Here is a 24,138-nt window from a genome sequence, read left to right as displayed (position 1 = left end):
TTTGAGACCCCATGGACTATACAGTCCATGGAATTCTCCAGGCCAGAATAAAAGAGATGGAATAGAGAGATCAACTAGAGAAATAGATAAAAACATAAAATAAATTAGAAAAATATACACACAAGGAGAAGGCAATGGCAACCCACTCCAGTATTCTTGCCTGGAGAATCCCAGGGACGGGGGAGCCTGGTGGGCTGCCATCTATGGGGCTGCACAGAGTCGGACACGACTGAAGCGACTAGCAGCAGCAGCAGCAGCTTAGCGGTATACGGAGACCTTGGTTAGATATAAAGATGGAAGATAAAAATAGAAACATGTAGTTAAATAAAATAGAGATAAACAGAGAAAACAGACAGGGCAAGAGATAAAAGGAGTAGAAAGGCACAGGGCTTCCCTGGTGACTCAGCTGGTAAAGAATCTGCCTTTAATGCAGGAGACTTGGGTTCAATCCCTGGGTGGGGAAGATCCCTTAGAGAAGGGAACAGCTATCCATTTCAGTATTCTGGCCTGGAGAATTCCATGGACTAAACAAGATCGCAAAGAGTCTGACATGATTGAGTGACAAAGCAAAGCAAAAATATGCTAGTTTGGGATTAAATAGCTAGAGAAGAGAAAGCTAGAGAACCTAGACAGCTTAGATAGTTATATGTGTGTATGTGTTAGCCACTCAGTCATGTCTGACTCTTTGCAACCCCATGGACTGTAGCCCGCCAGGCTTCTCTGTCCATGAGATTCTCCAGGCAAAAATACTGGCGTGGGCAGCCATTCCCTTCTCCAGGGGATCTTCCTGACCCAGGGATCAAACTCGGGCCTCCTGCATTGCTGGAGACTCTTCACTGACTGAGCCACCAGGGAAGTTTAAAATAGTTACATCAGACATCAGAACAGATTAGATGAATAACAATCAGTTCAGTTCAGTTCAGTTCAGTTCAGTCGCTCAGTCATGTCCGACTCTTTGCAACCCCATGAATCGCAGCACACCAGGCTATGTTATACATAAATTTACTGTTGCTTATACGATTTGACAATCACAACTACTCTGAAAGATATTTTTATCCCTATTGTACAGCTGAGAAAACAAACTCAGAGGAAAGGAAGTGAGCTTCTATTTCACATGAGTGTTTTAATGTGCATTATCATAAGAAATTCTGAAAACTACCCCCAAAATATTATATAGACAAGTCAATGGTCTCAGGAAGGTCGAGTGACTTGCTAAGAGCACATCAGCAGTGGCATCATTATCCCGACTCCATCGTCTATGCTCTTCCATCTGTATCCCAACAGCAACACTTGAGGCAGAAACACCCGGAATTCTGAATGGCATGTTACCTACCTGTCAGTGAAGCTGAGTGATCAGAGCCAGCAAGAACACATACTGCTTGAGAATTCTCTAGGCCTACCAAAAAAAAAAAAAAATTCTTTTGAAATCACATTTATAACAGAACAAATTGGGTAGAGAAGGGCCACAAGCAGTGACCCACCAGCTCCTGGGGAGAAACTAGGCCAAAGCGTGAAGGTCTGAGTCAGCAGCTCTGGCCAAGATGAGTGGCGTGGGAGAGAGACTGGTGATATCCAGGAGGCTGAACAAATAAGTAAATGTTTTGAGGATAAAGGAGTCAGATTTCCCACTATCAGAAAAGAGAAGGAAGGAACAGATATGAAAAGGTAGAAGGCTAGAATCAACCATTTGACACTGGATTATAACTGAAGTCAGTGTACACTCATGGTTTCTACAAAAGATAAACAAACATAGGTGTACGTAGGTATAAACACAAGTGTGTGTCCCTGTATATTTCCTTGCTCTGTCCATGGAGTGGGCCCAGCAGCAATGACACCTCTTATATTTAGCTGCTATCAAGTGCAGACACTGAGACACAAGTCCAGGCCGTCTAACGACACACAGACAGAACTAGAATTTGAACTTGCCTCTCATCTCAAATCCAGGCTCTTCCTCCCTAAATACACCGCTTTCAGTGATGAGGTATAACCCCAATCAACTCTGCTCAAAGCTGTGATTATCTGGTCTGGCATGCAGATATGCAGTCTTATTTCGTAACTTTCTTCTGACATTTGTTTAATTTACTCAGTTCAGTTCAGTCACTCAGTCATGTCCAACTATTTGTGACCCCATGGACTGTAGCATGCCAGGCTTCCCTGTCCATCACCAATTCCTGGAGTTTGCTCAAACTCATGTCCATCGCATCAGTGATGCCATCCAACCATCTCATCCTCTGTTGTCCCCTTTTCCTCTTGCCCCCAATCCCTCCCAGCATCAGAGTCTTTTCCAATGAGTCAGCTCTTTGCATGAGGTGGCCAAAATACTGAAGTTTCAGCTTTAGCATCATTCCTTCCAAAGAACACCCAGGGCTATAGTAGTAGGAGTAGTCAATAAAGGAAAAGTAGATATTTTTCTGGAACTCTCTTACTTTTTCTATGATCCAACAGATATTGGCAATTTGATCCCTGGTTCCTCTACCTTTTCTAAATCCAGCTTGAACATCTGGAAGTTCATGGTTCATGTGCTGTTGAAGCCTGGCTTGGAGAACTTTGAGCATTACTTTGCTAGTGTGTGAGATGAGTGCAATTGTGCAGTAGTCTGAACATTCTTTGGCATTGCCTTTCTTAGGGATTGAAATGAAAACTGACCATTTTCAGTCCTGTGGCTACAGCTGAGTTTTCCAGGATTTGCTGGCATATTGAGTGCAGCTCTTTCACAGCATCATCTTTGAGGATTTGAAAGAGCTCAACTGGAATTCCATCACCTCCACTAGCTTTGTTCATAGTGATGCTTCTTAAGGCGCACTTGACTTCACATTCCAGGATGCCTGGCTCTAGGTGAGTGATCACACCATCGTGATTATCTGGGTCATGAAGATCTTTTTTATATAGTTCTTCTGTGTATTCTTGCCACCTCTTCTTAATATCTTCTGCTTCTGTTAGGTCCATACCATTTCTGTCCTTTATTGTACCCATCTTTGCATGACATGTTCCCTTGGTATCTCTAATTTTTCTGAAGAGATCACTAATCTTTCCCATTCTATTGTTTTCCTCTGTTTCTTTGCACTGATCACTGAGGAAGGCTTTCTTATCTCTCCTTGCTACTCTTTTGAACTCTGCTTTCAGATGGGTGTAGTTTTCCTTTTCTCCTTTGCCTTTAGCTTCTCTTCTTTTCTCAGATATTTGTAAGCCCTCCTCTGACAACCATTTTGTCTTTTTGCATTGCTTTTTCTTGGGGGTGGTCTTGATCACTGCCTCCTATACAATCTCATGAATCTCCGGCCATGGTTCTTCAGGCACTCTTATCAGATCTAATCCCTTGAATCTATTTGTCACTTCCACTATATACCTGTAAGGGATCTGATTTAGGTTATACTTGAATGGTCTAGTGGTTTTCCCTACTTTCTTCAATTTAAGTCTGAATTTTGCAGTAAGGAATTCATGATCTGCGCCACAGTCAGCTCTGGGTCTTGTTTTTGTGGACTGTATAGAGCTTCTCCAGTGTCTTAAAATATCCCTTATGCCGTCAAGTATCCTATAGAATTAGAAAGGAACAAAACAGATGTTTTTGCCACTTTCATCAGTGAGGACGAAATGGTCCTCTAGTGGCCAGGTTGGGAGAGGACGCCCAGGGTCCCAGCTCCAGAACTGATGGTGATGATGTAAAGATGGAGGGAAGGTAAAGCAAAAGACTTTGAGGGCAGGAAGCTGATATCTCTGCTACTGTCTCATCAGAAAACTCCCCTAAATCACCTCTGAATCTAAGCTGTGCCCTGAGAAGATTCCTAACCAGGTTAAGTCAAATCAAATAAAAATATTACTGATTCCTTTTAGATACAAAATCTGTACAAAAACAGAAAGTAGACACAGTCCCTGGCCTTAAAATGCTCATCATCTTTGGCATTTGGGAAAACATGTAAACAACTCACAACAATACAACACACTGTGCTGTCCCTGCAGAGAAAGAAAATGCCAGCGGAGGCGAGAAGAGGGAACAGTCTTTCAGTTGCAGCTGAGCTAGGACCTGAAAAATTATCAGGATTTTTCCACGGAGAACAGAAAGGAAAAGGCATTCTGCACAGAGGTAATAGTCTGCCCACAAGCACAGAGGGATGAGAACACAGTGCATGCCCAGGGAGCAGTGAATACCTTGGTGAGGCAGGAAAAATGTTTGGGAAGGATGAGTTTATATTACAAATGCTTTCAATGTGAGGCAGACTCTCTGGCGTGTATCCAGCGGTCCCTTCTCCTTCTCTGAGAGAACTCTCCCCAGCTCAACCCCTGGGCTTCAGAGGGCTAACCTTTTACCCCCACAGCAGGGGGAAGCCTTGAGGACTAAATCAGATCAGGGACTTCCCTGGTGGTCCAGTGCCTAAGACTCCACACTCCAATGTAGGGGGCCTGGGTTCAATCCCTGGTCAGAGAACTAGATCCCACGTGCTACAACTAAAGATTCCTCATGCTATAACTAAGACCGGGTACAGCCAAATAAACAAATATTTTTTTAAAGAGAGAGAGTGGGAATCAGAGCACCCCAACAACTTGTAGCACACTCCCACTGTGGCTCACTTCTCAGTCTTCTTTCCCTGGTTCCTACCACCCTCAAAAACCCCTCCTTTGTTCTGAGCTAGAGGAGAGTAGAGGTTTCCTGACAGATTTTTCCTAGAGCCAACCCTCAGTTAACTGGATCACAAAGTCAGAGAGCCAGAGAGGAAGAGAAGGAGGAAGTGGAGACATGTACTACATATGGGGAGAGAAAGGCCCACCAAGAGAGTGCAGAGGGAGAGAGACAGGAAGTCCTAGAGGCCACCTTCCCAACAAAAGGCTGACCAGCAGACCGGTAGGCAGCACCCTTCCTATCTGCTCTTCATGTGCTCATGGAGAGACTTCCCTAAGGGAACACTTCTGGCCCCTCTCTCTACGTCCTCACCCGCTCCTGCTTTCCTTTGGGGAGTGGCCGGGCAGGCATGGTCTTCGTGGCTTCTCTCTCTGGGCTGTGCCTGCCTGTAGAGGGCCCCTCCTCCAGGTGCTCAGTGGCACCAGGAATTTAGCAGGACTGCCTGCAGCTGCTCCTGTACCTGGTGGGTAAATCCAAGCTGGGATTCAGAACTTGGAGGCTCACTACTGCTACCCGTTATTTCCAAACACCTAACTCATGTCTTCCGATCTAACTGTTAACATTTTTAGAACCACCATTTTGATTTCTACATACCTGACTTGCATCTGTCTCTCAATGGGTTCTGAACTCTGGCACCTAAGAGGGGTACTTTTACTGGGCCTACAAAAATCCCCCAAAATTAAGAGACCTACCAACAGAGAGTTAAGCAGAGAGACCAAGAAACAGCAAAAAGAAAAATGCCATTTACCCATTTTCTGCATGCCTGTATCTCCATTTCCAGACAAAGAATGAATACAGGACTCAGAAGAAATAAGGGCCTTACCTGTCACTGTGCTGGGTTCCTTTGCTGTCAGAAACAGTGGGAGAGTCTGCCCAGGACACAGTCGCCGTCCAGATGATGCCAAACCAGTTCCCCACTGGAACACAGTGCCACTAGCTTCCCGCAGCATAGGAGAGAAAAAAGGGAAAATGTTTACCTGGATTAAGACTAGATGGTGCTTTCAACCTCATGCCATAAGAGATTCCCCATTCATGGTTAGTTAGCATGAACGAAAAAGCTTATGAAAAAGTTTACTGCCTCAAGCAGTCCTATGGCTGGTCCTAGGGATTGCCACCAAGCCAATCATAAATCCAATCTTCAGGGCAATCTAAGACCATCAGTGGAAATCCCAACATAGTAAAATTCCCTTCAGAAAGTTCTCCTTTGACTCCCCTGGAGTCAAATTTGACTCCTTCAGAGTCAAATTACTGGAATGATATCTTTTTCATGATTAAGCTGAAAAGACAACCCAGACTCCAGACCAAGCAGGAAACAACCTTGAAGCCTACCACGTCCATGCCCCACATTCACTGGATGAGAAACTGAAGCCTGAAGAAGGCACGTGATTTGTCCAAGGTCATACAGGGAGCAGGGAGCAGAGAAAACACCAGGACTCAACTCTCCTGCACCTAACATAGTGCCTGTTCTACTACACCAAGATCAATTCTGAGATTCCTAATTGTCAAATAAATACATACTTATGACTGCAAGATAGCTTCTTAATAGCCACCATTTCCACACGTGGAATGGTCTTTTGTTTCCTTATTCACTGAATTTAATTCATATACCAATGTTCTGAAACTCATACAAATGCGTAGATGAAATACCATATTTTTGGCTTACAGTCAGATGTATGTAACTAGGCTCCATCACCCAACAGCAACACCAAGATACTGCTCTTCCAGAAGCATCCTATACCCAATGGTCCTCCAGGCTGAAAACAGACAAGCTTACTGTGTGAAATGTGAGTGGTGATGATTGAGCGCAAAGTGAACAAAACACAGTGTTGAAGTGAAACGAAACTTACCAGCTCTTCAACAAGTTCCAAGAGAAAAAACAGAGGAAAAGGTACATAAAGAAACTGGAGATATCCAATAAAGGACTAATATTTAAAACATATAACAACAAAAACAAAACCTGATTCAAAAATGAGCAAACGACTTGAATAGACTTTTCTCCAAAGAAAATACACAAATGGCCATAAGCACATGAAAAGATGATCAACATCGCTAATCATTAGGGAAATGAAATCAAAACTACCCTGAAATTGCCACTTTACACTCATTGGGATGGCACTGGGATTGCTACTACAACCAGGGTTGGCAAGGATGTGAAGGAATTTGGAAATCTTCTGCACTCCTGGTGGTCATGTAAATTGGTACAGCCACTGTGGAAAATAGTATGGCAATTCCCCCCAAAACTAAACATAGAATTCCTGTATGATCCAGCAATAATACTTCCGGGTAAATATCCGAAAGAATTGAAAGCAAGATCTCAAAGTGATATCTGTACACCCATGTTCATAGTCATATTATTCACAATCGCTAAAATACGGACACAACCAACTGTCCATCAACAGATGCATGGATAAGCAAAATGTGGTACACACATACAGGAGAACACCATTAGGGCTTAAAAAAGAAGGAAATCCTGACATTTGCTATAACATGGACAGCCTCTGAGGATATTATATTGAGTGAAATAAGCCACAAAAAGACAGAGATTCCACTTACATGAAGTACGTATGATTTCACTTACATGAGGTACCTGTATGAGTGGTCAAAATTATGGAGATAGAAAGTGGTCAAAATCATGGTGGGTGCCAGGGACTGGCAGGAGGGGAAATGAGGATCTATTGTTTAATGGATATAGGGTTTCAGTTTTGCAAGATGAAAAAAGTTCTGCAATGGGCTGTGGTAATAGTTGCACAATAATGTGAACGTACTTAATCCCACTCAATCGTACACTTAAAAATGATTAGGATGATAAAACTATGTTATGTGTATTTTATCACAATAAAAAACTAAAAGGAATAGGGACTTCCCTGGTAGTTCAATGGCTAGAACACCATGCTCCCAATGCAGGGGGCCCAGGTTTGATCCCCGGTCAGGGAACTATCCCACATGCTACAACGAAAGATCCTCATTGAAGATCCTGCATGCCACAGCTGAGACCTGGCACAGCCAAAATAAATAAACAGATATTTTCAAAAAGGAATAAATAAATTTTAAAAGAGAAAGAGAGAGACTTGAGATACATATTAACTAACTGAAATGATAGATCTAATTTGGATCCTGAACCAAACAAAACCATAAAAAGTATTTTTGAGACAATCAGGGAAATTTAAATACTGACTGGATGCTTAATGAAATTACAGAATTACTGATAATTTTTTGCATATATGATGGTGGTTTGTTTTTTTTTTTTTTGGTAATGTTTTCAGAAAAAGTCCTTATCTTTTTGAGATGCAGGTAGAAATATTTACTGAAAAAAGTGGGGGAAGAAGAGGACCTTAAAATTAAACACATAACTGTGTTTCTCTGTAACCTGACAAAAATGTACACATGAGACCAGCGGTCACAGAATCTTGGTGGGCAAGGGGCAAGGAAACCAATGACAGGCAATTCTCTGGCTGGCCCTGCTAATTTCTAAGGGAATCCGCTTATAAAAGTATAATCACTACCATACAACTCAGTCATCACACTCCTGGGCATTTATCCCAGAGAAATGAAAATTTATGTTCACATAAAAACTTGTCCACAAATGTTTATAGCTTTATTCTTAATAGCTAAAAACCGGAAACAGCCAAATGTGTTTCAATGGGTGACTGGTTAAACAAACTGTGGTTGTTATAGACTGAACTGTATCCCCCGTAAATCCATATATTGAAGTCCTAAACTCCAATGTGACTGTATTTGGAGATAGGGCCTATAGAACGTGATGAAAGTTAAATGGGTCACAAGAGTGAGGCTTCTGAAAGAACTGGTATCCTTTTAAAAAGACAAAGATTCACCCGAGATCTCTGTCTCTCCACATGCGTGTATAGAGGAAAATCCATGTGAGGAGAGAGCAAGAAGGTAGCATCTGCAAGCCAGGGGGAGAAATGTCACCAGAAACCAACCCTCATCTTGATCTTGGGCTTCCAGCCTCCTTAACTGTGAGAAAATATTAATAAACTCCTGTTGTTTAAGCCACCCACTCTGTGATATTTTGTTAATGGCCACCCTAGCAAGCTAATAGAGTTTAACTAACAGAGTATATATAACTAATACAGCTATACTATGGAATACTGAAGCCCCCTTGTGGCTCAGACAGTAGAGTCTGCCTGCAATGCAGGAGACCTGGGTTCAATCCCTGCGTTGGGAAGATCCCCTGGAGAAGGAAATGGCAACCCACTCCAGTAATCTTCCCTGGAAAATCCCATGGATGGAGGAGCCTGGCAGGTACAGTACCGTCCACGGGGTCGCAGCGCAAAGAGTCGGACACGACTGAGCGACTTCACTTTCACTTTTTCATGGAATACTACTTAGCAATAACAAGGAACAAGTTATTGATACTCCCAGCTTGGATGAATCTCCATGGAATCATAAGCTGAGCAAAAATGCCAACCCCAAATGGCTATACACTGTATGATACCATTTTATAACATTCTTACAATGACATTATTATGGGAGAACAGAAGAGCTAAGAAGGGGGTGAGGGTAGGTAGAAAGTGGGTGCAGCTATAAAAGAGCAATAAGGGAGATCCTTGTGAAGGTACTCTTCTGTATCTTGACTGTGTCAAGACACTCCGGTTGAGCTATTACACTATAGTTTCACAAGATGTTATCACTGGGAGAAACTGGACAAACAGTGTGTGTGATCTATTTCACTTCTTACAACTGCACGTGAATCTGTAAGTCTATCAAAATAAAAACCTTAATTTTTCAAAAAACTATAATCAACCCAAAGCCCCAGGTGACCACCATGTAGCACCAGACACTTGCTCATCTCTACTCCTCTCCCGGTTCCAAGACTGGACTCACCAATGCTTGGGCCTCGGCTGCCAGAGCCGGTTCAGGCTGTCCTTCAGCCCAGAGGAGTGGGAACAGAAAGCAGAAAAATGAGCAAGAGAGAGAAAAAAGGGTCATGCTCCTCTACTTTCCACCTCTGACATCACACACTCTGTCAGCCCTATACCCATCACCCTCTTAGAGGGCAGGAGACAAGCTCACTAGAAGCTTTTAAATTAATAAACATTAAAATCCACTAGAAAAGCAATGCAGCTCATGACAAAGAATATGGGTCTTGGAATCCAGCCTAGACTCTGATCCCAGCTCACCTTTTATTTCCCAACTCCCTGTGTAACTTCAGACAAGCTCTTTAGCTCTCTGGATCTCAGTTTCTTCATATGTAAGACATATAAACAATTATGTATAAAATAAAACAAGCAATAAGGATACATTGTACAAGGAACATGGTCAATATTTTCTAACGACCATAAATGGAATGTAATCTTTAAAAACTGTGAATCACTATGTTGTATACCTAATACTTATGTAATATTATAAATCAACTATACCTCAATTTTAAAAAAACAACTCACATTACTGCATGGCTATGAAGATTAATGAGCTACTAATTAAACGAAGGGAGCTTCCCTGATGGCTTAGCGGTAAAGAATCCGCCTGCCAATGCAGGAGACGCAAGAGATATAGGTTCCATCCCTAGGTTGGGAAGATCCCCTGGAGAAGGAAGTGGCTCCGGAAATGGCTCCCACTCCAGAATTCTTGCCTGGGCAATCCCATGGACAGAGGAGCCTGGCAGGGCTTCAGTCCATGGGGTCTCAAAAAAGTCGGATGCGACTTAGCGACTGAACAACACCAAACAATTAAACCAAGAGAACCTAGCACCAAGCCTAGAACACAGTGAAAAGCTAGACCACCTCATTTCCTTCCTCCCTACCTGCTGAAGGCTCTCCCACATGACCTCTGCCTTGCATCCCCTCCTTTTAATCAGACTGGAGCACAGCAGACACTCTGAATTACTCCTTAAAGTTTATTTCTTCCAAAGCTCCATGTCTCCTTATTAAATGCCCATTAAGAAAATAATAGCAAAATGATCACCTGTTGCAGCTAAAGCATGCCTCAGTCCAGCAGCAATACTAACAACCTTCTCTCTCAGGAGCTGTCAAAACAAAGAAAAGGATGGTGATCTCAGATCTCTCCACCTACAAAGTGTTACGTACTTTATGCCCAAATACAATGCAGCATGGTCCTCATTATGCGTCTGATTAGTGTGGCGCTCCCAATTCCCAACATTTCCATTCACAAATGCCTCTATATGTATCCCTAAAAGGCAAAATATTTACCAAATACCATATGCCACTCAGGGCTAGGAGGCACCTGCAAGGTCACTCAGTCCAGGGGTTGGCAAAAGTTTTCCATAAAGGGCTAGATAGTGAAAAGTTTAGACTCTGTCACACCACTATACTCTGCCATTGTAACGTAAAAACATTCATAAATATATGAATAGGTGTGGTTGTGTTCCAATAAATCTTTATTTACCAAGGGGTCTAGTTTGCTGATCTCTGATCTAGTCCAATCCACACTCAATGCTAGAAACCCTTCGACAACACCCCACCAGGGGTCATCTAACCCCTGCCCAAATACCTTCTTCCTGTAACACAGGCTCACCACCTCCCCAGGTGCCTGCCCATATTTGCACGGTTCCATCTGTCTCCCTAGGTGGAACCAAAGCTAACTGGCTATTGCTTCTGACAAGGCTTTCCAAACATTTGAAGTCAGTTGTCACGTCCTCTCTAAGACATCTTGCAGTGGCTTTAAAAATAGGTCCTCCGGGGGTGGGTGTGGGAGGCTCAAGACGGAGGGGATATATGTATACATAGAGCTGATTCATTTTGTTGTACAAAGGAAAACTAACACAACATTGCAAAGCCATTATACTCCAAAAAAATAAAATTTAAAAACAGGTCCTCAAATTCTTTTAGACTCCCCGCTTCAAGATATGCAGCTTAATTTCCCTCACTTTCACTGTAGGCTGGTCTTAGTGACTTGCTTCTAGTGAATGGAATAAGGAAGTGTTGAGTGACTCAGAGACTAGACGATAAAAGGTATTAAAGCCCCTTGCTTGACCAAAGGCGGTGAAGTTTTCTTTCCCTCTCATCACTTTTCAGTTCAGTTCAGTCGCTCAGTCGTGTCTAGCTTTTTACAACTCCATGAACCACAGCATGCCAAGCCTCCCTGTCCATCACCAACTCCCGGAGTCCACCCAAACCCATGTCCATTGAGTCGGTGATGCCATCCAACCATCTCATCCTCTGTCGTCCCCTTCTCCTCCTGCCCTCAATCTTTCCCAGCATCAGAATCTTTTCAAATGAGTCAGCTCTTTGCATCAGGTGGCCAAAGTATTGGAGTTTCAGCTTCAACATCAGTCCTTCCAATGAACACCCGGGACTGATCTCCTTTAGGAGGGACTGGTTTGATCTCCTTGCTGTCCAAGGGACTCTCAAGAGTCTTCTCCAACACCACAGTTCAAAAGCATCAATTCTTTGGTGCTCAGCTTTCTTTATAGTCCAACTCTCACATCCATACATGACCAACTGGAAAAACCAGAGCCTTGATTAGACGGATCTTTGTTGACAAAATGATGTCTCTGCTTTTGAGTATGCTGTCTAGGTTGGTCATAACTTTCCTTGCAAGGAGTAAGCATCTTTTAATTTCATGGCTGCAATCACCATCTACAGTGATTTTGGAGCCAGAAAAATAAAGTCAGCCACTGTTTCATCACTTTTGGGGGAAGCCGTATCACGTCTGAACAGTCCTACAGAAAGGGCCATATGGCAAGGAACTAGTCTCCTGCCCATGAGAAAGTGGAAGGAGGAACCACCAGCCCAGTCAAGCCTCCAGCAGACCTCCAGCAGCCTGACTGACATCTTGACTGCAGCCTCATGAGACCAGCTAAGCTGTTCCCAGATTCCTGACCCTCCAAACTGTGAGACAATAAATGCTTGCAGTTGTAAGCTGCTAAATTTCAGGGGATGTTTATTACACAGCTATACATAACACATACATATCTTTTCTTTAGGCCAAACATCCCCAATTCTATCAGCTATCATCGAGTTTCCAATTCCCTCCCTCTCTTGTTTTCTCTCCTCTATGCTCTGGTTACTCAGACTCTCTTTTAAGGGACTGTATATGCACAATCACAGCCCCTGTGAGGCTTTACCATATTTGCTGATTTAGGTCCACAGTGTCTTTCTAAAGGAGGCCTGGCATGCGAGTCACATGCCTCCATGGAGTCACAAAGAGTCAGACACAACTTGGTGACTGAACAACAACAGTGTCTTTCTAAACTTTAGAGTCCTCAAAGGCAGGGTCTGAGTCTTATTCACCTCAGTGCCCAGAGCCGAAGAACCAAACCCACACCAGGACACAACATCGCTGACGTAGTGTGATCAGCACAAAGAAGGACAGAGCTCTGGCCTCCCTTCTTCTGTAGACTATACTTCTATTAATTCAGCCCACAATCACATTAGCTTCAGGAAGATCAAATCTTACTGTTCACAGAATTTGAAAACACTATCTTTAAATTTTTTTATTTTTTTTCTTTTCAAAGGTAAATAAAGGGGCTTTACATGTGGATTCAATCTCTCCAAAATAACTTATCTCCAATCCTTTCCACCTCACTGCTGCTGCTTTAGCTTGGGGCAGGATCATCTCTCAGGTGGATTATTAGCAAGAGCTTTCTTGCTGAAGAATCTTCCTTCACTCCACACCCCCACACTTCCCCACGTGGCCCCTCTCTAATTCACTGTTCTTACCATTTGTCAGATACTACCGGCCTGCTCCCCACTGGCACTTCTACCACTTCCTTACATTACAATCATACTAAGTTGCTTGCAGCATCTCTAAAACTCCTGTTTTAAGCCTGTTTTATCCTTCTGTTTGCAATGTGCTTCTTTTGTACCTACTCTGCACATCCTCCTATCCCACACCAGGTCAATTTCTACTCAACTTTCAAGATTCAGCGTAGGTCTGTTCTCACCCTACCTTCCCCTAGAAAGAGTTCAACACTGCCTTTTGGAGGCTCCACAAGCGTCTGTCATAGTTCTAACATGGTAATGCATCTAGGTGTTTCTATGTCAACACGTACTACTAAACTACAAGGTCCTCGAATGTTACAATTTGGTCTTACTCCCCTTTGTCTCTCCTGCCTAAATACAGCACCTTCACACAATAGCTGCTATTAAATAAATGAATGAATTTCTCTTACACTTCACTTTAGCACATTTCTCCCATTGTTCTATAAGATACGCATGTCAAAATATTCTTACCTTCTTATTTTGTCATCCAACATATTTTAACCTTTGTTCCTCTGTCTTCTTTCATCATGTGACTCAAGCTAAATTAATTACAACTTTTACACAGGTTCTTAAAAACTCATCTATTTGCTACTATTAATAGAAGCTGGAGCACTCCTTACAACAGGGACTACACATTCTAGAATTCCATGTACACCATATGCTATACAGACTGAGTGTCTGTCCTCGTTGAAAAGTCATATGTTGACTAATCCCCAACATGATAGTATTTGGAGGTGAGGCCTTTGGAAGGTGATTAGGTCATGAGAGCAGAGCCCTTATGAATGAAATTAATGCCTTTATAAAAGACAGTGCTTTTCCCCTTCTCACGTTTAAGGACACAGCAAAAACAAGGCTGTCTATGGACCAGAAAGTGAGCCCTCACCAAATACCAAATCTGCTGGTGCCTTGATTTTGGACTTCTCAGCCTCCAGAGCTGTGAAAAATCAATGTTTGCTGTTTGAGCCACCCACTGTATGATATTTTTGTTAGAATAGCCCAAAGGAACTAAAACACCATGGAAACCATGACCCCAAATAATATTCCCCCAATACCAGCCAATTAGAATTCAGGTGATAGGCGCAGACCCAAGCTCTATCCAATGAAAACAGACCCCATTCTTAGTCACTGTTTAAGAAAATTAAGTATGAATGGAGCAGCTTAGATGAAACTCAGTTTAGATTCCAATGTAATTTCTCTAAAAATTTGCTTCCATATCTTCAGAAAAATGTGTACATTTTAAGTACAATGCAGTGAAAAGAGCTCCGAACTAAAACCAGGAGTCCTAATACTTGTGCCATCCAATACGGTAGCCTCTAACTACATGTGGCTGTTGAACACTTAAAAGGTGACTATACTGAACTGAGATATACTCTATATCTATAGAAAATAGATATAGAAAATCTATACCACACTAAGAGTCTTCATATAAGTTAAAGAATATAAAATGTCTCATTAATAAAATTTATATTGATGATACATAAAATGAAATAATCATAGATTGGATACATGAGACTAGTTTAAAAGTTATTAAAATTAATTTTACCATGTCATACCATGACTTAAAAAATGATATGCAATGAAAGAAACCACACACAAAAGGCTACATATTATTTGATTCCATTTATATGAAATGCCCATAAGAACTGATGCTTTCAAACTGTGGTACTGGCGAAGACTCCTCAGAGTCCCTTGGGCAGCAAGGAGATCAAACCAGTCAATTCTAAAGGAAATCAACCCTGAATATTTGCTGGAAGGACTGAGGCTGAAGCTCCAAGACTTTGGCCACCTGATCTGAAGAGCCAACTCATTGGAAAAGATTTTAATGCTGGAAAAAATTGAGGGCAAGAGGAAAAGGGGGTGACAGAGGATAAGATGGTTGGATGGCATCACTGTCTCAATGGACATGAGTTTGAACAAACTCAGTCATATAGTGAAAGAGGGAAAGAAGCCTGGCATGCTGCAGTTCATGGGGTCGCAAAGAGTCAGACACGACTGAGCAACTGAATCACAAGAGCAACAACAATAAGGGGCTGTTGAGAGGTGAAAATGGGAGTTGATGGCTATTGGGCATGCAGTTTCTTTCGTGATAATAAAAATGGTCTAAAAGTAGATGATGGTGATGGCTGCACATCTCTGTGAATATACTAAAAACCACTGAAACATACATTATTTATTTACATTTTTATTTTTACTTTTTGGCTGTACCACACAGCATGTGAGAGCTTAATTCCCCAACCAGAGATCGAACCTGCCCCCTCCTCCAACCCCCTGCATTGGAAGCATGGAGTCTTAACCACTGGAATACCAGGGAAGTCCTGAAACACATTTTTTAAATAGTGCTCCTAGAAAATTTTAAGCTACATATGTGGCTCACGTTACATTTCCACTGGCCAGCACTGACCTATGCCATCTGCCTCCTTTAGTGTCCTTAGGGAAGTCACTTCCAAATCAGAACTATATCTAACACAGTTTCCACTATGATAACTTTTAGAATTTTAAGATGTCATTAATGTCATTATAAGATATATTAGTTTCATTCTTTTACTTCACAAAAAATTATAACATGTATGAGAGCTAGCAGAGGCTTTTCATTCACAGCACCCATCCCTCCAACCTAATTTTCCCAGGAGAACCTAAGTTTTCCAGCATACATTCTAACTACCCCATGAGTTTTCAGGGACCCAGCCAGCCTTTCAGGGTTGGGGGGATAACTGTGATACCTGGAGACCCTTTAACAGGACATAGGCAAGCTCAATATCAAGTGCCGTCCTTACCTCGATGGCCTGGGGGATCACACATCTTCGAGGCCCACGAGGAACTCCCAGCTGGCCAAAGGAGTTGGATCCACATGATAGAACTTGACCATTTTCTGCAAAAAAATACAAATACTTGAACTGCAGATCTAAGAAGTAAGATATCTAAAGTCCAATGGGTAAATTCTGCAGGATGATAACAGCAAAAGGAATGAGAGGCACCAGTGCTTCAGCCCATTCAATCCATAGTTCCTGCTCTGTTTCCCTAGGAATAAAGACTGGGCACTGGGCTGAGCATCTCACACAGACTGCCCACTCCGTACCTGATTAATGACAGGTTAACCATGAAGAACACTTAGCTCTGTGCCTCATGTTGAGATGCAGGATACTTATCTCCCACTTTTCACATTTCCGTGGAACAGAATTTCCATTACTTTAATATGTGCTGTGCTTAGTCGCTCAGTTGTGTCTGACTCTTTGCAACCCCATGGACTATAGCCCACCAGGCTCTTCTGTCTGTGAGGATTCTCCAGGCTAGAATACTGGAGTGGGTTGCCATGTCCTCATCCAGGGAATCTTCCCAACCCAGGGATCAAACCCAAGTCTCCTGCATTGCAGGTGGATTCTTTACTACCTGAGCCACCAGGGAAGCCCAAGAATACTGGAGTGGATAGCCTATCGCTTCTCCAGGATCTTCCCAACCCAGGAATCGAACCAGGGTCTCCTGCATTGCAGGCAGATTCTTTACCAACAGAGCTACCAGGGAAACCCCTACTTTAATATACTTCAGGTCTTTTCCCTGCCCTTCTCCATTTGCACTGCTTTCTGAAGAAGAAGGGATAACCTAGCCACCTGGTGAATTTCAGAGAAGAAACAGGACATGTATGGCTTAGCACCTTCCTCTCAGGCACCCTGGGCTGACACACAGGAGGGTCTCCCCTGTTAAAGTTTAGGGGGCAGGCTTGGATTAGAAGAGTGTCAGCAGAACTTCTTGGTGTGACAGTCAACCCCATCCTCCAACTTAGCTTGTATCAGTAAAAAGCTAATCGTTTGCTCTCCACCTGTCTGAGCGTTCTGAGTCTGTCTCACAAGTGGTCCCAAAAAGCAAGAAACAGTGGTATCTACTGACTGCCTACAGCTCTGACCCAGGCCCACACTCTAAGTATTTCATAAACGAGAACTATCGTTTGTGTGTGCTCAGTTGCTCAGTCGTGTCTGACTCTTTGTGGCCCCATGGACTGTAGCCCACCAGGCTCCTCTGCCCATGTAATTCTCCAGGCAAGAATACTGGAGTAGCTTGCCATTTCCTCCTCCAGGGGATCTTCCCAACCCAGGGATCGAACTCAGGTCTCTTGCGTCTCCGCATTGGCAGGCAGGTTCTTTACCACTAGCAACTGCTTAGATTCTAATAATAACCCTCCAGATTTTCCATCCCAACCTCCTTTACTGTTAAGACTCTCCTTGCAAAATGCACCCCACAACTTGCCTTGACGCTAGAAAGCACATGTGTCTGTGTGTGTGTATGTGTGTGTGTGTGTGTGTGTGTGTGTGTGTGTGTGTGTGAATATTTATTTGGCTGTACCAGATCTTATCTGTGGCACACGGGATATTTAGTTGTGTCATGTGAACTCTTACTTGCAGCACATGGGATCTAGTTCCCTGACCAGGGATTAAACCCAGACCCCCTGCATTGGGAGCATGGAGTCTTAGCTACTGGACTACTAGGGAAGTCCTCTGTGTGTGTTTTTAAATACAAAGCGGGTTTCATTGAATCAGGGCGCTCAGCGTCATGCTCTTCTCACCGAAAGCCTTGGCAGTGATACAGATTTACCTAGAAGTGGACTCACCTGTGACTTAGCAGCAGCGGCACTCACCTGTAAGTATAATAGTAAAGTCCCAGCCACAGGCCACCTGCTGGATGGCACAGCCAAGGAGCGATTTGCAGGGGGTAAAATACAGGACCTCCTCTGTGTGACCCAGCCCCAGCTGCCCATCTTTGTTGAGGCCACACACAAAAAGGCTTCCTTCATCTGCAAAATACAAAGGTTTTGGTGGTAGCATGTGCAGGGGAAATTACAACCGCCAAAGTGAGCAAAAGGATTTCATAAATTATTTGGAGTCATGGGCCCACTAACTTTTTTCCCACCCAAGTTAATAAGCCATGCATGTTAATATGCTCTGGACCTAATGGCACAGGGCCAAGGGGTTACAACCTAATATCTAAATGGAAACTCCAAGTTCTACAGCAGTGGCCAATCAATCACCAAATTGAGCATCTACTCTAACAATAAAAGCCATTATCTATTTGGAATATAAAATGTGCCAAGTACTCTTCTAAGGGCCTCGTGTGTGTGGCCAACTTATCCTTTATGCATAGTGCCAGGGTGCACAATACTGGTAGAGGCCCACAAATATGTTTTAATTTAAATTTTTTAATATAAAATATATGTAATAAAAATATATAATACTAAATCTAGCCTGGATTATATTAATCTTCATATCAGTGCCACTGTAAGTATAATTTTAAATATTTCTTTATAGAGGAAGGCCAAAGTGTCAAGTACCCATGAAAGTCATAATGCAGTCCTGTTAACTTACAGATTCTCCTCATCCACCATCATCATCTTCATATAACAGAGAAGCAACTGTGGCACAGAGAAATTAAGTAATTTGCCCAAGGCCACACAGCCAATAATTAAAAGAACCAGGATTTAAACCCAGGAGGTTTGGTTCCAGAGCTCAAGTTCTTAATCAGGATGGAACATGCCCTCTTTGGCAATATTATAGCACTTGTAATCCTTACTAAGTACTTACTAAGTACTACTCCAGCTACTGTGAGGGAAGATTAAGGAAAATACAAAGTTCTTGCTCTCAGGGAATATTCAACTTAACTTCAAAGACTTCTAATTCATAGGTGAAAGTTAAATATCAATATACAGCATAAAGTATAATATACATTGCAACTTGGCCACTATTTGTCTTATAACTTGAAGCAGTTTTCCTCTCTGAGCCTCATGTGGAGAGGAGAGGGAGGGGAAGAAAGGGGTGGTCTTGATCTCTAAAATCCTTTTGGCTCTGACAACCTAGGATTCTCTGATGGTAGCCTGATTTCATCACAAAAATGCTGTCCTCTACAAAATGCAAAAGGCTGAAAGATGGTAATATAACACCCTAGGGGGAAATGTCCAAATAAGAAAGTGAGAAAGCTATACGTTCTTGAAGAAAGTTACCTGTGACAACAGCAGAGTGCCCCCCTCCTCCTGTGATCTGCTTGATACAACCAGATTTACAGAAGTCACTCAGTTGCTGGGCAGAAAGCACATCTTCCTTGTGGCCAAGGCCAAGTTGCCCATAGCTATTTGCACCCTAGGGATAAAACAAGCCAATCATGAAACGTATGGGAACCTCAATAACCTCAACTGGTCGATTTGAATCTACCAGTCCCCACCTTTCTCACCCTGACACTCCTCTCTGAGCCTATGACAGATTAGACGCCATAGGCTCCTTCTTAAGAAGATGTTATACAACACCTACACTTGGACAGAGATCCCAGAACACCTCAATTTCCATGTGGGTGGAGCCATCAGCATCCACAGCGCATCCTGGGATAATCCTCAGCTTCCCCTTCCAACGTCCCAGCCAATACGTGTTGCTTCAGGGAGACAGCGTAGGATTTCCTTCTGATAAAAGCTAATTATCTAGGAGAGCTAAAGTAAGATATAATCAGGAAAAATAGGAACAAAGTGGGCGGGGAAGAATGTAGTAGTACTAGTTCTTATCCCTTCTCCCCATAGCCTCACTGGGGAAACTGGCAATGAGTTTCTGGAATCAAAGTTAGCTGCGGATTTGTGCCCGCAACAGAGCGCATCACTGTTATTTCATACGCACAGTGAAACAGATTGGCAATGATCTCTAAGGACCTTTCCAAGTACACTGTTTTGGGACTCTAAGACTCACGCCATGAGATTCCTCTAAGGAAACATATTTCTCCTTGGTGGGCAATATGTGTGTCATCATTATTATATGATAAAGGTCCAGAATCCCTAATCTGAAACCTTTGCAGCCAGATGTATTTCAGTTTTGGAAGTCTACAGACTTCAGAAAAGCAATGTGGTATATAAATCATACACGCGGCTGCAAGGACTGGGAGCAGCACTCCGTGAGTAAAATATTATTTCTGCGGTGAATGGTACGAATACTCACAGTTAGTGGTCAAAGACTGTAAACAGCCTCATGTCAAGTCAGTATTGGGTTTTCAGAGTTTCCTGTATTCAAAATTGAAGATCAGGGATTATGGGTGGGCCTCCAGGGAAAATCTTATTAAGATTTTGAGAATCCTTATAATTTCTCCAACTACCTACTGCTGGTTGGTTCTTAAGTAGTAAAACTTTCAAAACATGTTCGTTTTGTAAGTCACCTGAATGAAGAAAAGTGATTTAAACTCAAAAACGCATGCATGCATACAAACTCCTGTCCCGTGTGGTCTATTCCACAGCCATCCCGGCTGCAAGGACTCCCTGCTGGACGAGCAAGCCATGCAGGGACACAGGTCCCAGAAGTCCCAGAAGTCCCCAGGGCAATATTAGCTACCAACAGCTGAGTGCTTGCTTCTCTGTATGCTGGGCATTAATTCTCACAACAGAGGAGAGGGTATTATTGCTCTCAGTTCACAGATGAAGAAACTAAGGCTCAGAGAGGTTAAATAACTTTCCATGGTCACACAGCTGAGTAGACAAGTCAAATGCCCCACTCCTTTCATTATACCCTATTTTGCCCCTAAGAATAAAGAAAAAAGGCATATATGGTGAACCAGCCCAGACCTCACCTAGCAGGAAGCTAACTGTATGACCCTATCTAAAATAGCACCCCAAGCCCTTTACGTCCTTTTTCTGCTCTATTTTTCTTCATAGCACTCTCTGGCATCACATTACATGTTTACTTGTTTACTGCCTACCTCTCCCACTAAAAAGTAAACTCCATGAGGGCAGGAACCTTGTTCTTTTCACTGCTGTTTCCCCTGCATCTGAAACGGTGCTGGTCCAAAGAAGGCGGGCACGTATTTTACAGTGAATGAATGTAAGACCCTATGAGTCTCTACCTAGAAAAGACCAAATGAAAGTGTGAGGTGGAGAACAAGTGTACAGGATTTCTCTGTTAGCTGTAAGAGCTCCATGGCTGCCCACGACCAGGGCTACAGGTTGCTGAACAGAAAGTAATGCACCAACATTATGGGATTCAAATTTGGCACCAAATTTTTGTGATGCAGCAAGAGGCCCTACACCCATGATAGAGCAAAACAAAGGGAAATTTTAATACAACCTATTACACCTGTACTTGCTTCTCATCCTTATAAACAGTCCATACATCACACACACACACACACACACACACGTCTCTATAAAGGTAAATTCCCATGTTATGAACTGAACTGTGTTCCACTGAAATTCATCTGTTGAAACCCTAATCTCAGTGCCTCAGAATGTGATTTGTATTTGGATTCAGGGCCTTTTAAAAGGTAACTAAGGTTCCATGAGATCATAAGGATGGGTCCCAAATCCAATATGACTGGTATCCTTATAAGAGGAAACACGTGAACACTCCCCACCCACAGAAAAAGCCGCATGAGGACACAGCAAACAGGAGGCCATCCCATCCATAAGCCAAAGAGATAGGACCCACACGAAACTTAACGTGCTGATACCTTGATCTTGGATTTCTACCCTCCAGACTGTGAGAAAATAAATTTCCATTGATTAAGCCTCCCCATCTGTGGTATTTTGTTATGGCAGCCTTAGCAAACTAATACATCCCTCCACACAGATAATGCGGCAGGAAGAATACACCATCAAGACTCCAAGCACAGCAAGGAGGTTAGGTTCAACAGTATTTTTGCTTCAGTACTGATAAGGCCATATCTGAAAGGCCTTGTCAGTACTCTGTCTACACAGACCCCAGTCCCTGGCCTGGGACAAACACCCATCCCAGGCACACAGCCAATCCCTAATTCCACCCCCAGCTCAAGGGCCATCTCAAAGGCACATAAAGAGTCAGACTACCTCAAGCCACGCCAGGCTCTCCATTCTGCCCGTCAGAAGCAATCCCGCATTCAATAAATGCTACCCAGTACTGATAATTAGCTTTTAAAAAAATTAGTCAATACATACTGGTTTTAACAGCAATACAGGTCTTATCCTCTCCCACCTCCTTCTCCACCATCCCCAACGCAAGAGCTGCAAGTCTTTAATTCTTGTGCTTTTCCCAAAAGACCTGCACATAGTTCTGCACACAACAGGTACTCATTCATCCATTAGTCAACAAATGTGTACTGAGCACCTTACAATGTGCCAGGCATAAGCCCTGCACCATACAAGGCAGGCACAGTACCCACCCTCCTGATGCCTACATTCTAGCGAAGGAGACTGATATTATTAACAAGTCATACATTTCAATACAATTATGCGCTGTGAAGAACTACAAGACACTGTGTCTGCTTGTTCCCGTGCATCTGGTCGGATGCCTGCCACGCTCTCCTGCACACAGGCTGTCCTCTCGCCCAACCACGATACATAATGATGACCCCGTCTCTCAGTGCTCTGGTCAAACCAACACCAGCGCAGTCTCCCACACTCCCAGTGCAGGCAGGTTCCAACCAGAGCCGAATATCTGCAACTATGCAGGGTCTCCGCCGCGTGCACGGTTCAACACGGCAGGCCTCACACCAAAGGATGCTCCAACTAGGCGGGGGTGGAGCTGGGGAAAGGCCTCCATCCTCCTGGCAACGGGAGGATGAGAAACACAGGTGGCCCCACAGGGCTGTAGTCTCTGCACAGAGCCCGCCGCGCCGTCTTTCCCAGCGCTATCGAGGCCTGAAGTCTGTCGCGGACTCAGACACTGTGTCCGGGTAGCAGGTTCTTCCCTCTGCGCCGCAGCTCCTCCGATCCGAAGCCCCTAAGTCACCCCACGAAGACTCTTCCCTCCCGATCCTCTCCTGCCCAGACCCCAGCCCAGGATCCTCCAACCCGGAGCGCCTCTCGGACCGCGACCACTGGGCCCCAGCGCCGCCCACACCCAGGCCGGGGGCTTCCCAGGGTCTGTGCGACCCTCAGTCCCAGCTGCCTCGGCCCGGGGGCGGAGTCACGTACCCAAGCGAAGAGCGCGGCCGCTGTAGGGACGGCCTCCAAAGAGTGCGGTTCTGGCTCCATGCGGGCACTCTCAGCCGGCGCTTCCGTGGGGGCCGGCGCGGGAACCCGCCCTCCCGGAGAGAGGGCGGGGCGGGGGCGGGGAGGGGCGGGGCGGTGAGGGGGCGGGGCGGGGAGGGGGCGAGGCGGCGGGGCGGGGCCCTCATGGAGAGGGGGCGGGGTGGGGCGGGTCCTCCAGGGTAGAGGGCGGGGTGGGGCGGGGCGGGGCGGAGCCCTCCCGGGAGGGGGGTGGGACCCGCCAGGGAGGGAGCGGGGCGGGACCGGCCGGGCAGGGGGTGGGGCGGGGCCCGCCGGGGGAGAGGTTTGCGGAAGCGGGGCAGGCCTGGGAAGGGATTGGTGTAGGGTGTGCGGCGCCCACGCCGGGGAAGGGTTGCGGCTGGCTGTGGGCCGCCCCCTCTTGCAGCTGGTAACCTGGCTCCGGCGGGAGCGGGTTTGCAGCTCCCCCATCACCCCGCCCCGGCGCGCTACGAGCGTCTCCGCCCCGTGCCTCCGTTCTCGCCCGGCCGCTTGGCGTCTCCTTCCCTCGCCTCGCAACCTATTTTTAGTAATAATTCTGTACGCTTGCACTACGCCAAACGGTTCACAAAGCTCGCTCAGGTTAGAGCCCCATGACGGCCCAGAGTGGCTGACAGGACGGGGATTGCATCACCATTTTGATGGGGAAGAAATTGAGCCTGGGAAGGGGGGTGGAAAGGGTCCTGACTCTGTCTTAGGCCGAACTGGCTTCGGGCCTGCTTTGGTGTGGTTTGCAAAATCGAAGGGTGCTTCCTAGTGGGCGAATGTAGTGTCTTACAGCGCTGCTCAACGCCCTAAGCTCCTGGCACGGAGCGGGAACTCACCCCTGCGATACTGAACTAAGGAGGCTGGTTTTGAACTGATTCCCGCCT

At 44.5% G+C, this 24,138-nt stretch overlaps 1 protein-coding gene across 4 annotated transcripts in view; it reads right to left on the bottom strand.

Annotated features, from left to right (window-relative positions):
- SERGEF (secretion regulating guanine nucleotide exchange factor) overlaps positions 1–23,317 on the bottom strand; it is a 256,873-nt gene extending 233,556 nt beyond the window's left edge. For all 4 annotated transcript variants that reach the window (XM_027979347.3, XM_027979349.3, XM_027979348.3 and 1 more), the window contains exons 1-7: positions 23,195–23,317; positions 19,283–19,418; positions 17,927–18,082; positions 16,074–16,168; positions 10,541–10,601; positions 5,439–5,552; positions 1,334–1,396 (exon numbers count right to left, since the gene is read on the bottom strand). In XM_027979347.3, the coding sequence (XP_027835148.2) occupies positions 1,334–1,396; positions 5,439–5,552; positions 10,541–10,601; positions 16,074–16,168; positions 17,927–18,082; positions 19,283–19,418; positions 23,195–23,254 (685 nt within the window). In that variant the 5' untranslated portion in view covers positions 23,255–23,317. The remainder of the gene's footprint in view (positions 1–1,333; positions 1,397–5,438; positions 5,553–10,540; positions 10,602–16,073; positions 16,169–17,926; positions 18,083–19,282; positions 19,419–23,194) is intronic.
- Between the last annotated feature and the right edge of the window lie 821 nt (positions 23,318–24,138).

Source organism: Ovis aries, chromosome 15 (assembly GCF_016772045.2).
Source record: "Ovis aries strain OAR_USU_Benz2616 breed Rambouillet chromosome 15, ARS-UI_Ramb_v3.0, whole genome shotgun sequence".
Classification (NCBI taxonomy): domain Eukaryota; kingdom Metazoa; phylum Chordata; class Mammalia; order Artiodactyla; family Bovidae; genus Ovis; species Ovis aries.
The sequence above is the reverse complement of the archived record's forward strand: the minus strand, read 5'-3'. Positions and strand labels throughout refer to the sequence as shown.